This window comes from Apodemus sylvaticus, chromosome 13, assembly GCF_947179515.1.
Source record: "Apodemus sylvaticus chromosome 13, mApoSyl1.1, whole genome shotgun sequence".
NCBI lineage: Eukaryota > Metazoa > Chordata > Mammalia > Rodentia > Muridae > Apodemus > Apodemus sylvaticus.
This window is the reverse complement of record NC_067484.1, coordinates 71,270,904-71,284,645: the sequence shown is the minus strand read 5'-3', so window position 1 is coordinate 71,284,645 and position 13,742 is coordinate 71,270,904. Positions and strand designations below refer to the sequence as shown.

The 13,742-nt window shown below is 47.8% G+C and overlaps 1 protein-coding gene across 1 annotated transcript in view; it reads right to left on the bottom strand.

Annotated features, from left to right (window-relative positions):
* Positions 1–1,103: 1,103 nt before the first annotated feature.
* Positions 1,104–13,742, bottom strand: part of Gfra3 (GDNF family receptor alpha 3) — a 29,975-nt gene continuing 17,336 nt past the window's right edge. The window contains exons 4-8 of the mRNA XM_052155853.1: positions 7,587–7,899; positions 3,129–3,232; positions 2,860–2,994; positions 2,404–2,492; positions 1,104–2,190 (exon numbers count right to left, since the gene is read on the bottom strand). Coding sequence (XP_052011813.1) covers positions 2,101–2,190; positions 2,404–2,492; positions 2,860–2,994; positions 3,129–3,232; positions 7,587–7,899 — 731 coding nt within the window. The 3' untranslated portion in view covers positions 1,104–2,100. The remainder of the gene's footprint in view (positions 2,191–2,403; positions 2,493–2,859; positions 2,995–3,128; positions 3,233–7,586; positions 7,900–13,742) is intronic.

Below are 13,742 nucleotides of genomic sequence, written 5' to 3'. Positions count from 1 at the left end.
GAGCAGTCAGTGCTCTTAAACACAGAACCATCTATCCAGCTCCCATTCTTATTTAAACTACCACAGATCCTGCCTCAAAAACAAACCAAGCAGCTGGGCAGTGGTGGTGCACGCCTTTAATCCCAGCACTTGGGAGGCAGAGGCAGGTGGATTTGAGTTCGAGGCCAGCCTGGTCTACAGAGTGAGTTCCAGGACAGCCAGGGCTATACAGAGAAACCTTGTCTCGAAAAACCAAATCCCCCCCCCCCGCCCCCCCCAAAAAACCAACCCAAGACAGGCATGGTAGTACATGCCTTTGGTCCCAGCACTCAGGAGGCAGAGGCAGGGGGGATCTCTGAGTTCAAGGCCAGCTTGGTTTAGAGATTGAGTTCTAGGACAGTCAAGAATACAGAGAACCACTGTATCAAAAAAACTCAACAAAACAAGAACTATATGAATTTATGGGGGGACATTTCAGAGATGGGGGGACATTTCTGCACATATGAGCTAGTATGACTGTACACTTTGGTGGGGGACTTCACGTTTAAACCATAACACAGTGGGACTGAAAGGTTAGCTCATCAGTTAAGGGCACTTGTTGCTCTTGTAGAGGACCTCCTAGGTTTGGTTCCCAGTATCCATATGGTAGTTATAACCATCTGTAATTCCTGTTCCAGGTTAATATATATGTACAGATATGTATATATGTGTATGTATATATATATATATATATGACTATATGTGTGTATATATATGCAAAACATTCATAAATATAAAATTAAAAATAGATCTAAAAATAATTTTAAACTACAACAGAGTGTTAAATGAATCAGTATAAGTTCAATAAATGAGGGTTGGTATTATAATTTTTTGTTGCATTTATCACACTGCACACTGTTGTTTTTCCTTGACTGTCTTTTATGTGTCTGAAATCTTGTGTATGAAAGGTTTGAGACTTGCTACCTCAGAACCTCTTCCATCCTGCACAGCATCTTACAGAGACAGGGCTGACTTGATGCCCTTTGAAAGAGTGAATGAATGAATGAATGAATGAGCAAACACACATCTCTGTAAATATATTCTTCTAACTACTCCGCATGGGTAGATATTTCTTTACTCCAGAAGGATTAAATTCCCTAAGAACAAGAAACAGCCTCTGCTTTCTTCTGGGTGTATTATGATCTAGAACAGATCAGTAACAGGAAGAACCAGTAACTGTTGTGGTTGACTAACACACACACATCCCCGCATCCCCCAAGCAGCAGCGGCTAATTCCAAGCAGGATCCTAGGATCACCCAGAGCTGGGATAGACACCATCTTTGATTGACACCGTTCTTCCAGCTCTGTCAGGAGAGGCTGAGACACTTGCCTGACGTCATGCAGCAGTTAGCAGTAGGGCTGCTGCGTCGTCTCTTCCTCACACTGTCAGTGCCCTTGTATTTGTACATACCACTAATTCTGTAAAAACTTACCATTTCTCCCACATTAAGGAAATTGGGAAAGATCAAAGTTTTAAGTCAAAACGTTTAATCATGACCCGAGGGACTTTGGGAACTTGGGGACAGTAATAGGAGTTAAACAAGATGCAAAGACTTTAACCCTTCATGCCCAAATGTTCAGGATTGCTTGGCAGTCAAGACAGCAGATTTTTGTTTTCCTTTCAAAGGGATGTGGGGGCTGGAGCACCAGCCTTCCTCACAAAAGGAACATCTTTCTCAGCCACCTCAGAACCCTCAGCCTGCCTTCCTGGTGAAGGCAACAGGGATCACTGATTCGTCAGCCCCTGGGTGGTCCTGAGAAACAGGCAGAAGCTAATCACCACCAGAACATAGGGCCAAACTGGAATGACAAAGTCCTAAGGAAAAGCATCCTGAGCCAGAAGCAGGGGTAAGGGAGGTTTGAAAACCAGCCACTCAGGATCTGAAGGGTCACAGCCCTCGCTTCTTCTAAGACCTCATCTGGATTGGACAGGAGGCGCAGTGGGATGCCTGCTTGGTTCCAGGTTGCCGTGTAGCACACTGCATCTTCTTTCAGAGGCTGGCATTTTCTCTCTCTCCCATCACAGGCTGCAAGTCAGTCTGGGTGTGGTGGAGATGACAAAGGACCCTGAGGAAGCCCAGCTACCAGAGGGTCTGCAGCAGAATCAAGGTAAGGGGGAAGAAAGAAAGAACGGGTAGCCTGGGCTGCGGCCTCGGAGCGGGGTTGCTGTTCTGTGGAAGAAATGGACCAGTGTCAACTCAGAAGACATCCCTTCATCACGTAAGCCTAGGGGAAGAGCCATGGCCGTCCTCTTCCGTGACGTGTGCTTTAGAGATCTCTAGTATTCGTGGCAACTCTTGTACTTTGTCTCTTTGTATGCCTGGTTTGTATTGTCTCCAAGCAGTGCGGGAAAAGGTTGATGTGTGTGACAGAGAAAGTCCTACCTGCTGCTGCACCACTGAAAAAGTAGAGTCCGCCCAGTCCTGGGAGAAGAGTTGTCTGTGGAAACGCATCTTAGCTGCAATGGCCTCCACTAAGTAGAGGAGAAAAAGGAAATGATTGGAATAATGTACCAGGATGTTTCTCAGACTCCCAAGGCAAGAACGGGGATGCCAAGGGTCTGGGGTACAGTGAGAGTGAAATAGTGACTCCTTCGCTTGCTACTTTGAATTCTTGGGGCTCAGACAAGTAGAACAGGTGCCCGGGAGGTCACTCTGGGAGGGGAGAAGTGGCAAACAGGAGACAGGTTCAGGTTGGAGAGAAGGAGGCTAGACCCAGAAGACGGATGCTCGACTCTTGAAGAGATGGACAGGCCCATGGGGACCACTTAGCTGACTATTCCCCTCTCTCTGCAGTGATGACATAGCTACAGGGTCTGAGCATAAGGGGGGCATACGCACTGAGGCAGGGGTTCTGGGAGAAGGACCTTTCCAGCTGTTCACACTCGTCCTGCAGGTTGCCACTGCCCCGGCAGGTGCAGCTTAAGGCCACAGTAGTGTTGACCTTGCTGATGAAGTTTGGGGTCATGGCAGTCCCTGTGGGAGAAGGGAGGGGTCATGGAGGGCTAGACAAAGTCCAACTCGAGCCTTCGTCTTCTTCGGCGTATCCCATCCCGGGTTCAGTCTCAGCTGACCGGCCTACCGACTCTCTGCACATGCCCCAGCCTCACCTATCAGTCCCAGGTATGCCCGCAGACATCTGGACTGCTCGGTTGCACAGGTCCCGAGGATGTCCATGGGATGACAGTGGGTCTGGAAGTCCATCAGGCGTGATCTGGAAGAACGGAAGTTTCCAGGGTCCCCATCGAGGATCTGGACTCCACCAGTCCTCCAGCTGGCCGTGCCCGTCATCATGCCAGCTCCTCCTCTGCCTTCAGCTACTCCACCCAGTTCAGTTAGCACTGCCGCCCACCGTCCCACAGCCCATCACTGCGACTTTGAGCTCCCCAATCCCTAGTTACTTGATCGCAAACAGCATTTTTCCCCCAAGTCTCCCTGACCGTAAAACAGAGAGGACCACAGCACGACCAGGCTGACTTTCGGGAGGACGAACTTCTAGATTCACATATGGCATTCCGCATAGCAGCTGGCCTACATTAAGTGTTTAGGGAATGCCAGCCACTGTGTGATCATTAACATTCATCCTACATTTGGTAAGCTGGTTTCTCTCCTTGTTGCTGCAATAAAATACCCCGACAAAGCAATTTAGGGGAGAAGAGGTTTACTTTAGGTTACAATTCCAGGTTATAATCCAGCCTAAGAAGGAAGCCAGGGCAGCAGAAACCGTGACTCCAGAAGAGGAGGGAGAGGGTGCACTCGGGCTTGGTCTAGCTCTCTCTCCTTTTATGAAGCCTGGGACCCCAAGCCTAGGGAATACTCACAGTGGTGTGTCCTCCCATTACGGTAATTAAATGCAATCCCCGGGCTCAAGAGAGAGCTCAGCAGCTAAGAGCTGCTTTTCTAGAGGACAGGGATTCTTAGCACCACATGGTGGCTCACAACCATCTGGAGCCCCAGTCCCAGAGGACCTAATGCCCTTTTCTGGCTCCCAGGATACCAAACCTGTACATGGTATACATACATACGTGCAGTCAGACAAAACACATAGAAAATCAAAATAAGTAAATCTTCAAGACAAACATAGCCACCTATATCAGTTATCTTTAGGTGCTAAAATTATGAGTATGCCCTTCTACATATATTTCTCCAGTTTAAATTACATTTTGTCTTGTGATAAATTGTTTACTTCTCTATTACTCATACTCAACTAGGAACCCCTTAAAGGCAGGGCTGGTATTTTACTCATTTTAAAATGTGTATGGTGATAAATAACGGCTGCACCAGGAACCATTCGGAGCGCAGAATGGGTGGAGACTAAGTCACAGTCCTGCCCTCCAAAGCCAGCTTAGAACTCTGATTCCAGCCAAACTTGGTGGCACACACCTTTAATCCCACACAGAAGCAGACAAATGTCTGTGAGTTTGAGGCTAGGCTGGGCTATATAGAAGTTCTGGATCAGCAAGCCTACATAGAAAGATCCTAACTCAACAAAAAGAAAAGAATAGGAGAAGAAAACAGAAAAAGAAAAAAGAAAGCCCAGTCTCTCCCTATAAACCCAGACATACTGTTTCACTTCCTCCTTCTATGATTCACTCATTTATAAACTGAAGATGATACAAACTAGTAAAAGCAACTGTCTTATAGGATTCTTGTGAGGCTTGGATGAGTAAATACTAAGTATTTAAAACATCATCGAGTCCTTAAGAAGTGGCTGGAAATGTTAGTGTTACTATTGAGAGCTCTGAGTATAAACTTTAAAACAAATATTCCATGATTTTTATATGTATGGGCGTTTCCCCGCCTGTGTGTATGTGTACCACGGGTGTGCCCAATGTCCATGGAGGCCAGAATATGGAGTTGGATCCCCTGGAACTAGAGTTACAGATGACTGGGAGCCATTGTATGGGAACTGAACTCAGGTCCTCTGCAACAGCCTCAGGTCTCTCTACATATAGACATCTCTCGAGCACCTAACCTAGGCCTAAAGTAACATGCGTCTGACTTTGAAACAGCTTACCCTGCCTCCATACGTACGAGGTGGGATACATACCATATGTAAAAATCTCAAGACACAAAAGCGCCTACTTTTGATGTCTGGATAGAAAAATGTCTGGCAGCAAATCCTCTCCAGATTTCAGTGACAGAACATTGAATGATGTTTTGGCAGATATGTCTTTGGCAGACACCGTAGTGGCTTTGTATTGACATTCCTAATACACTTTAATTTTTGTCTTGAGACAGTCTTGCTGTGTTTTCAAGGTGGTCTTACATTTCCTCAGGCTTCTAAAGTTCTATCTGGTTTTCTGAAAAAATTAGTATGACAAACCAATCCTGTGGGATTCTGGTTAGAGAGTTACTCTGATCAGAGTTCTCGGCCAAGTGCAGAAGACTTACCACGTGCTTAGTGAATGTGGTGCTTGTTAAGAACTTGATTTTAGGGGGCTGGAGAGATGGCTCAGAGGTTAAGAGCAGTCAATTCCCAGCAACCACAGGGTGGCTCACAACCACCTGTAATGGGATCCAATGCCCTCTTCTGTACTCACAAACATAAAATAAATAAATCTTTAAAAAAAAAAAGAGAGAGAGAGAGAGAGAGAGAGAGAGAGAACTTTATCCTGATTTATTTTTAATTTTGTATTATTTTGAGGCAGGGTCTTACGTAGCTCTTGCTAGCCTCAAGTTCAGATTATATATGCAGATTTCTTAAATTCCTGATCTTTCTCCCTTGGCTTCCAAATGTTAAGAGTTGAGATGTAAGCCACTATCCTCACTTGGAATTTAACTCCTTTTTAAATTTTTAGTGTTCTGGCTTGTTTTGGTTTTTTTGAGATACGGTTTCTCTGTGTAGCCCTGGCTGTCCTGGAACTTGTTCTTGTAGACCAGGCTGTCCTGGAACCCAGAGATCTGTGTCTGCCTCCCAAGGCCTGGGATTAAAGGCGTGCGCCACTACACCCAGCCTTCAGTTTTAATTTTTAGTTATTTTTTTCCCTTATTTACCCAGGTGGGGATGGTTGGGGTGCCACAGAGTGTGTGTGTGTGTGTGTGTGTGTGTGTGTTAGCATTCCTTCTAGACTCCACCTAAGAGTTACCTGACAATAGCCAGCTATACCTGGCTTACTATAAAAGGGGCTGCTTGGCCCCTCCTCTCTTACCCTCTGGCCTTCTCTCCCTCTCTCCCCTTCCCCCTCCTCCACGTGTTCCTGGTGGCCTCTCTTCTCTCCTCTCCTCTCTTTTCCTCTCCTCTCCTCTCCTCTCTCACTATGTCTCTGTCTCTCTCTCTCTGTCTCTCTCTCCCCTTCCCAGGCCTTAAATAAACTCTATTCCATACTATATCGTCGTATGACTGGTACCTCAGGGGAAAGGAAGGGCTGCCTCCGCATGGGCCCGCAGAGGCACTCTCACTATAGCTGACTCTATCAACACATCTTTGGCTTTCTCTTTTTTTATAAAACGCAATGGGGACGAGAGCAGATTTCTGGGGTTCCTCTCACCCCCCCTTTTGTTGAGACACAGTCTTGTTTCCGCAGCTGTCTACTTCTGGCTGTCCCCAAGGCTCTGAGGAGTCTCCTGTCTCTGCCTCCAGCCCTCGGACTCCTAGGGCTACAGAAGCAAACCACTACACCCCAGTGTCTCCTAGCAAGAGGTAGAGGCAGGCAGAGGTCTGAGTGTGAGGCTAGCCTGGGCTACCTAGTGAGTTCCAGGACAGCTAGGCCGATGTCATCTCACAAAGAAGAAGAAAAACAACAAAAAGAAAAAGAAAGGAAGAAAGAAAACAAAGAGTTTCTGGAGCCATCGCCGAGAAGCCTGAAGGCCTAGCTCCTCCCCTTTGTCCACAGCCTACTGAGTGCAAGTGAGCTGACCTTTGACCTCCACAGGTACACCTCCTTCACCCCACTAAAGAATGGATGAACTGGGCAGTGGTGGCACATGCCTTTAATCCCAGCACTTGGGAGGCTGAGGTGGATTTCTGAGTTCCAGGGCTGTACAGAGAAACCCTGCCTCAAAAAAAAAAAAAAAAAAAAAAAGAAAGAAAGAAAAGAAAAAAAAGAAAGAATGAATAAGTGCAGACGGTTTATTGTTGTTGTTTTGTTTTGTTTTAGCTAGGGTCTCATATTGTGGCTAGTCAGGAACTAAGTTGACTAAATATTTAGAAGGAAAGGGAATCAAAAGATTTCAGGACCATTTAAAACCTTGTCTAAAAACAAAAAATAAAGTGAAATAAAATAGTGTCATGGCCAGAAGGGGTGGGGCATCTTATAATCCCCCACACTCAGGAAACTGAGGGGGGGAAGCTTAGGCCACAAGATGTAGTGGACAACCTGTGCTAAAGGAAGGAAGAAAGGAAGGAAGGAAGGAAGGAAGGAAGGAAGGAAGGAAGGAAGGAAGGAAGGAAGGAAGGAAGGAAGGAAGGAAGGGAGGAAGGGAGGGTGGATTTCACAAAACATCTTAGGAGAAACAGCCAGTGGGCTCCGGTCCCGCGGGGAACCAGACCCAGCCTTCCAGAGGACGGCCAGACCCCGACACAGAGGCTCGCCACGTCCCGGCCCGTCTTGCCCCCACCCAGGCACCTGCACAGAGGGTCCGCACGGCAGAAACTCCGCAGATCCAGGCAGTTGGGGGCCACAGAAGGGAGGGCGCAGCTGGGGGCGATGGTGTTGCGCCGGCGCTCCCCACAGCCCGCATCTTCGGGGGCGCAGGGACACAGCAGCAGGCCCTGAGCGTGGGACTCGGCCGCCTTCTCAAAGAAGGCGCGCAGCTGGGCCAGGCAGAGGGGGCGCTGGCAGCGGATCCCCGAGCACGCCTCCCCGTAGGCCTTGCGCAGGCGGTCGCACTTGTCGTGAAGAGTACACAGCATAGCGAATTTGAGGCAGAGGTCCGAGTCTGTGGGAGAGTAGCACCAGTCACCAAGCAGGGTGTCACTGGGAAACCCAGCAAACCCCTGACGTGACAAGTAGTTGAGGTGGCAGAAAGGAAGGACCGTCCTGGATCAAGCTACTCCTGACACTTCTCTCACAGATTCTATCTGGTTCCCTGTCTGTCTTCTTCTTGTTTGGTAAAATCATCACCACCACCACCACCACCATCATTACCACCACCACCATCACCACCACCACCACCACCATCACCACCACCACCACCACCACTACCACCATCACCACCACCAGCACCACCACCACCACCATCATCATCACCACCACCACCATCACCATCACCACCACCATCACCACCATCACCACCACCACCACCACCACCACCACCATCATCACCATCATCACCATCATCATCATCACCACCACCACCACCACCATCATCACCACCATCATCATCACCACCATCATCACCACCACCACCACCATCACCACCACCATCACCACCACCACCATCATCACCACCACCACCATCACCACCACCACCACCACCATCATCACCATCACCACCATCATCATCATCACCACCACCACCACCACCACCATCATCACCACCACCACCACCATCACCACCACCATCACCACCACCACCATCATCACCACCACCACCATCACCACCACCACCACCACCATCATCACCATCATCATCATCACCACCACCACCATCACCATCATCACCATCCACTTACATCTAACACCTACTCAGTTATCTGGCATGCAAGCAGCTGACAGCTCAAACAAACAAACAAACAAAAACAAAATCAAAAAACCAAAAAGGGTTCCTGGATCCTATGCAGTTAGACCTGATGGTGAGACCCACAAATCGGAAGCTCTGCAACTCTCTGGAGAATTTCCCAACTGCTAAAACACCGCATATGACCAAATTCTACTTTCTATTCTGTTCAGGGTTTTGTTTGATTGTTTTTGCTTGATTGTTTGCTTTTGAGGGTGTGTGTGTGTGTGTTTCTCTTCCTTTTTTTAAACTGTATTTGTGTGTTGTATATGTGCGTGTATGTGTAAGTGTCAGTGTGTGTTGTGTGTGGGTGTGTGCATGTGAGGCCATGAAGCAGGTGTGGAAGTTGGAGGATAGCCTGAGATAGCTCTTCCTCTGCTGTGCGTGGGGGTTCCAGGTGGCGAGCTTTGGCGGCAAGTACTTCGCCCTCTGAGCCATCTCATCTGTCCACTGTTTACTGAGACAGGGCTCATAGCCCAGACTAGCTTTGAACTTCTGACCTTCCTCCAACTCTAGCCCCGCCCCTGAGGGCGGGTGTGAGCCGCCATGCCCCATTTATTGAACCCTGGCTTAGGTTCCTTCTCCACCTTTCATTTGTTTTTTTTGCATTTGGTCGTCCCCACCCCCACCCCACCCCCAGACAGAGTGGTATTTTTATGTGTAGGGTTGTAAGGCCAGGCTTTGTACATGCTAGGCACACACCACTGAGCTACAGCCTCATGCTTCTGAGGTAGTTCTATTAACAGAATACACCAACAAACAACCCAGAATATTCCATCAGCTCTGGTTTTAACAGGTTATTTCCTGATTTCTCCTAATGGGCTGACTATGGGTTTTCCCTCAAAATTCCAATTCTAAGATACATAATTGACAATACTATAAAACTCAATAAAAATTTCTAAGTTCTAAGCCTGGTCTGGTGATGCTGGCATATGATCCCAGCACTCAGAGACATGGGCAGGTAAATCTCTGTGAGCTTCAAGCCAGCATGGTGAGTTCCAGGCCAGCTCTATAGTGAGATTTAAATATATATGTGTGTGTGTGTGTGTGTGTATTCACCCAGGAATATACTTGTATATTTCCAGCACTTGAATGCATAAGATTATGGAACAAGATTTCAAGGCCAATCTGGACTATATATTGAGACCCTGTCTCAAAAATAAGAAAAATCTTAAAATCTAGTGCCAATATTATTCTTTTTTTTTCTTTTTCTGTTTTTCTTTTTTGTTTTTTAGATAGGTAGCTCAGGCTGGCCCAGAATTCACACTGTAGATGAGGATGACCTTAAACTCCTGAATCCTGCCTCTACTTCTCAAGAACACGGACCACCACACCCAGTTGTGCACAGTGTATTCTTTCTCAATTAGTTCACAGCCTCGTTGTCCTAGGGAAGAATGCATCACAGCCCACGCTGGGCTGATGGCTCCCACCCTGAGTGACCCCTGGAGGGAAGGAAATGCTCGCTGCTTTTTTTTCTGCCCAATACTCCACCCGCCCCATTAGAATGGTTGATAACAAGCAATTCCACAGTCCTTAGGGACTTTTGAAAAACTACTTTCCTGGCCACCTTCAATGTGAGTAAATACTCCATTTCAATGTGTTTTCTGTCGCTGCTGCTCCCACACACCCTTCCTGAGAACCGGGCCCTAATGGGCTCTGGAGGTCTCCCTGGTAATGCTTGCTTTTTGATGACGCCTGTGAAAGTAGACCACACACCACAGTTCAGACTTCCATACTAATGCAGCAGACTAGAAACTTCTCCTAAAGCCCCCTCAGTCTGTGCTCTGCCAAGGACCAGCCTAGGCTTGGAGAGAGGTTCTGAGAGAAAGGGTGTCTGGGAGCGGCGAAAACAATCGACTCAAAATCAGAGTGTGGGTCCGAGCTGGCGGTCTAGGTTCTGCTCAAGACAGCTTTCTCTCTGTGTTCTCTGTCTCTGTCTGTCTCTGCCTCTGTCTCTCTCTCTCTTCTGCTTTCTTTGGAGATCTCCAGACAGCTCTCTCTATATATCAGCATTCCATGACCCAGCCCTTTGATTCTTAGCACACAGCAAGCACTTTGTTTTTTAAACATTGCAAAAGAATTCAGAGATCTGCCTGCCTCTGTTAAGCACAGAAATTACCATTTCTACCAAGCCTAGGCCTAACCTTGCTCTGTCCAGGCCAACCCTGAACTCAGGAATCTGCCTGCCCTTGTAAGCATAAACACAAAGCTTAGCTGGGTGGAATCTCCTGCGATCCCTAAATCTTTTTATCTCCATAGTTTCTCTGACATGTTGGTTCACAGGGGAGATCTCCAGAGAGAGCAGAACGTAGAGAACGTAGTCTGGAAAGCTGTCTCCAGCAGAACACAGTCCGTCAGCTCAGACCCTCCATTGACTTAGGGTCCTTTGTTTTCACTGCTCCCAGACCCCGCCCCCCAAGTCAAGGCTAGTCCCTAGCAGGTAGTGCTCAGTGACTGAGAGAGGGTAGGTACGTATATTGGGCAGGTTTAGTTTGGAACAGATTGCACTGAGGGTGTCATAGCACCCCTCTCCCAGGCAACACAGAGCTGAGCAAAGGAATGAAGATTCGGTAAATAAAAATCAACGTCAAAAGGCAGAGAAATAGATGTTAAGGTTTTCAAACAAGCAGTTGCTAAGAAAGATGTCAAGATGTACACAAGGCTTTTTGCAAGTTTTCTTTGAGTTTTATACAGAAGGTTAATCCATTGTTCCCTAAAGAAGGGTGAGCCTGACACTGGTAAAAGGCTGGTAAAGGTGGATACAAACCCACGGGGTGAAGAAAGGCCTGAGCATGCTCGTTCTTGCGGAGCACAGTTGAGCGAGCCTTAGGGACAGAGGTGGCTGGTGATCTGCCTCACTCCGGATTGCTCTGATTTGATCAGTTTGGGGGGAACTGCGCCTTTACTGCAGCGTCCCCAACAGCCGCCTTGCTGCGGAGGGCTTTCCGGCTAACCTTGCTATTTCTGAAAGTGGAACTGAACTGGAAGAGCCCCACCCCCACCCCACAGTCTTCACATTCAGAAGAGGAGGTCTCTAACTATCATAGTGAGAAGTGGCCTCCTCTCTGGAAGAGCACTACCAGTCACCACAGGACTGGCAACAGGTAGCAAAAGCTCTCAGGAGAGCTTTTGTTGGGGAAAATGAGGTATGGGGAGGAGGTTAGGAAAGAATTGTTCTTCAAGAGAAGAAAATGAGGCCCTGGCAGTGATGGCGCATGCCTTTAATCCCAGCACTTGGGAGGCAGAGGCAGGAGGATTTCTGAGTTCGAGGCCAGCCTGGTCTATAGAGTGAGTTCCAGGACAACCAGGGCTATACAGAGAAACCCTGTCTCAACAAAAGAGAGAGAGAGAGAGAGAGAGAGAGAGAGAGAGAGAGAGAGAGAGAGAGAGAGAGAGAAGAAAATGAAGATGCAACCTATCAGGTATTGACTGGAACAGGGGCCTTTTTGGCTATCAAAAAGAATATCAAAAAAACTTTGGCGACCTTACTGTTACTGCCTGGAAGAAGTTTGTGACCTCTTCCGGGTCACAAACCTTGGCTTTGGCAGACATCTGCCAGGGCAGAGAAGATAAGATGCTGACTCTGTGGCTTGTCTAATGAATCCAGTCACAAAAAAATATTTCCTAATGAAGAGGTGGCAAGGGTACTGTGAGACAGTTAGCTTGCAGGGCCACCAGTGAAACCTGCAGACAGCTGCTTGGACCTCCAAGATGCTCTGGAAATGGCACAGATTTTGTCCACCTCTAGGCTGACTTGACCTTGACACCATTGCAAGGTCTTGCAATGGTGGCAGCTTTCCAGGGACTTACAAATAAAGATGCAAGCTCTGACCTTTGTTTCAACTTTGGACAGCCTGGGCACATAAGCTGCTAACACCCTCACGGGCAAAGCAGACAAGTGCTATGTATGGGCCTGGTGCAGAGTGCCAGGGGCCAGGCAGGTGGTGCCCCTGCAGCTATACTGTACCCACACTGCCAGAAAGGTTATCATTGGCAGAGAGAATGTAGATCTGAATTTCACAAAGATAGCATGTCACACCCCATTAAAGGAACCTGTCTTCAGCAGGGAAACTTTCAAGGGGCCCAGCCCCAGGCCCCTCAAATAATGGGGGCCAGCAAGAATCCTTTTGCTCCAATCAACCACGGATGTCAGTTGACTCCCTATGTCGAGCCACCCCAGGGAGTGCCTCAGTTGTATTAACTCCTGATTCTCAGGGACACACATGGGGTACATGGTCCATCACCCACAGGCACAGTGGCAGAAGCACTATCTCCCTACGAGGGATACATGTAATTCCAGGAGTTATTGATTCTGACTACACAAGAGAAATAAAAATCATGTTGCAGCTGCCCACAAAAATAGTATGGCTTCTTGCTGGACGGAGGGATACTCAAGTGTTGTGGCCATTATGTTGTTAGGGGTCAGGCATACAAACTCAGCTTCAAGGAATCTGATGTTTTGGGTGGAAGAGGTAAAGAAAAACAGGCTTTTAAAAAAGAGATAACAGCGGGTGGTGGCACAGGCCTGTTATCCTCAGCAGTCTGGGAGGCCTCAGCAGTCTGGGAGGCAGTGGCAGGAGGATTTCTGAGTTCAAGGCTAGCCTGATCTACAGAGTGAGTTCCAGGACAGCCAGGGCTATACAGAGAAACCCTATCTTGAAAAAACTAAATCCAAAAAAAAAAAAAAAACCCAAACAAACAAACAAAAAAACAAAACAAAAAAGAGATAACAATAAATGGGCGTGTTATCAAAGGCCTTGTGGATTCGGGAGCGGATGCCTCTTGCAGAGCTAGCAAAGATTGGCCTGCAATTCGGCCCCACATCCTCTCCCTCCAAGACTCCAATGCTGCTCAAAGCCCAGTCATTTTGCATTGGGAGGAACAAGGAAACAGAAAAACTTCCGGCCTTCTGTGACAGCTCCCTATCCTTTACACTATGGGGTCAGTCAACTGGGAGCCTTCCTGCTGACTCCCTCAGATCCTGTCACGCAGCAGATGCTAAAAGATGGGCTTTGACCCTCATAGAGGCCCTGGCAAGGGGCCACAGGGCATGCTTATGTTCA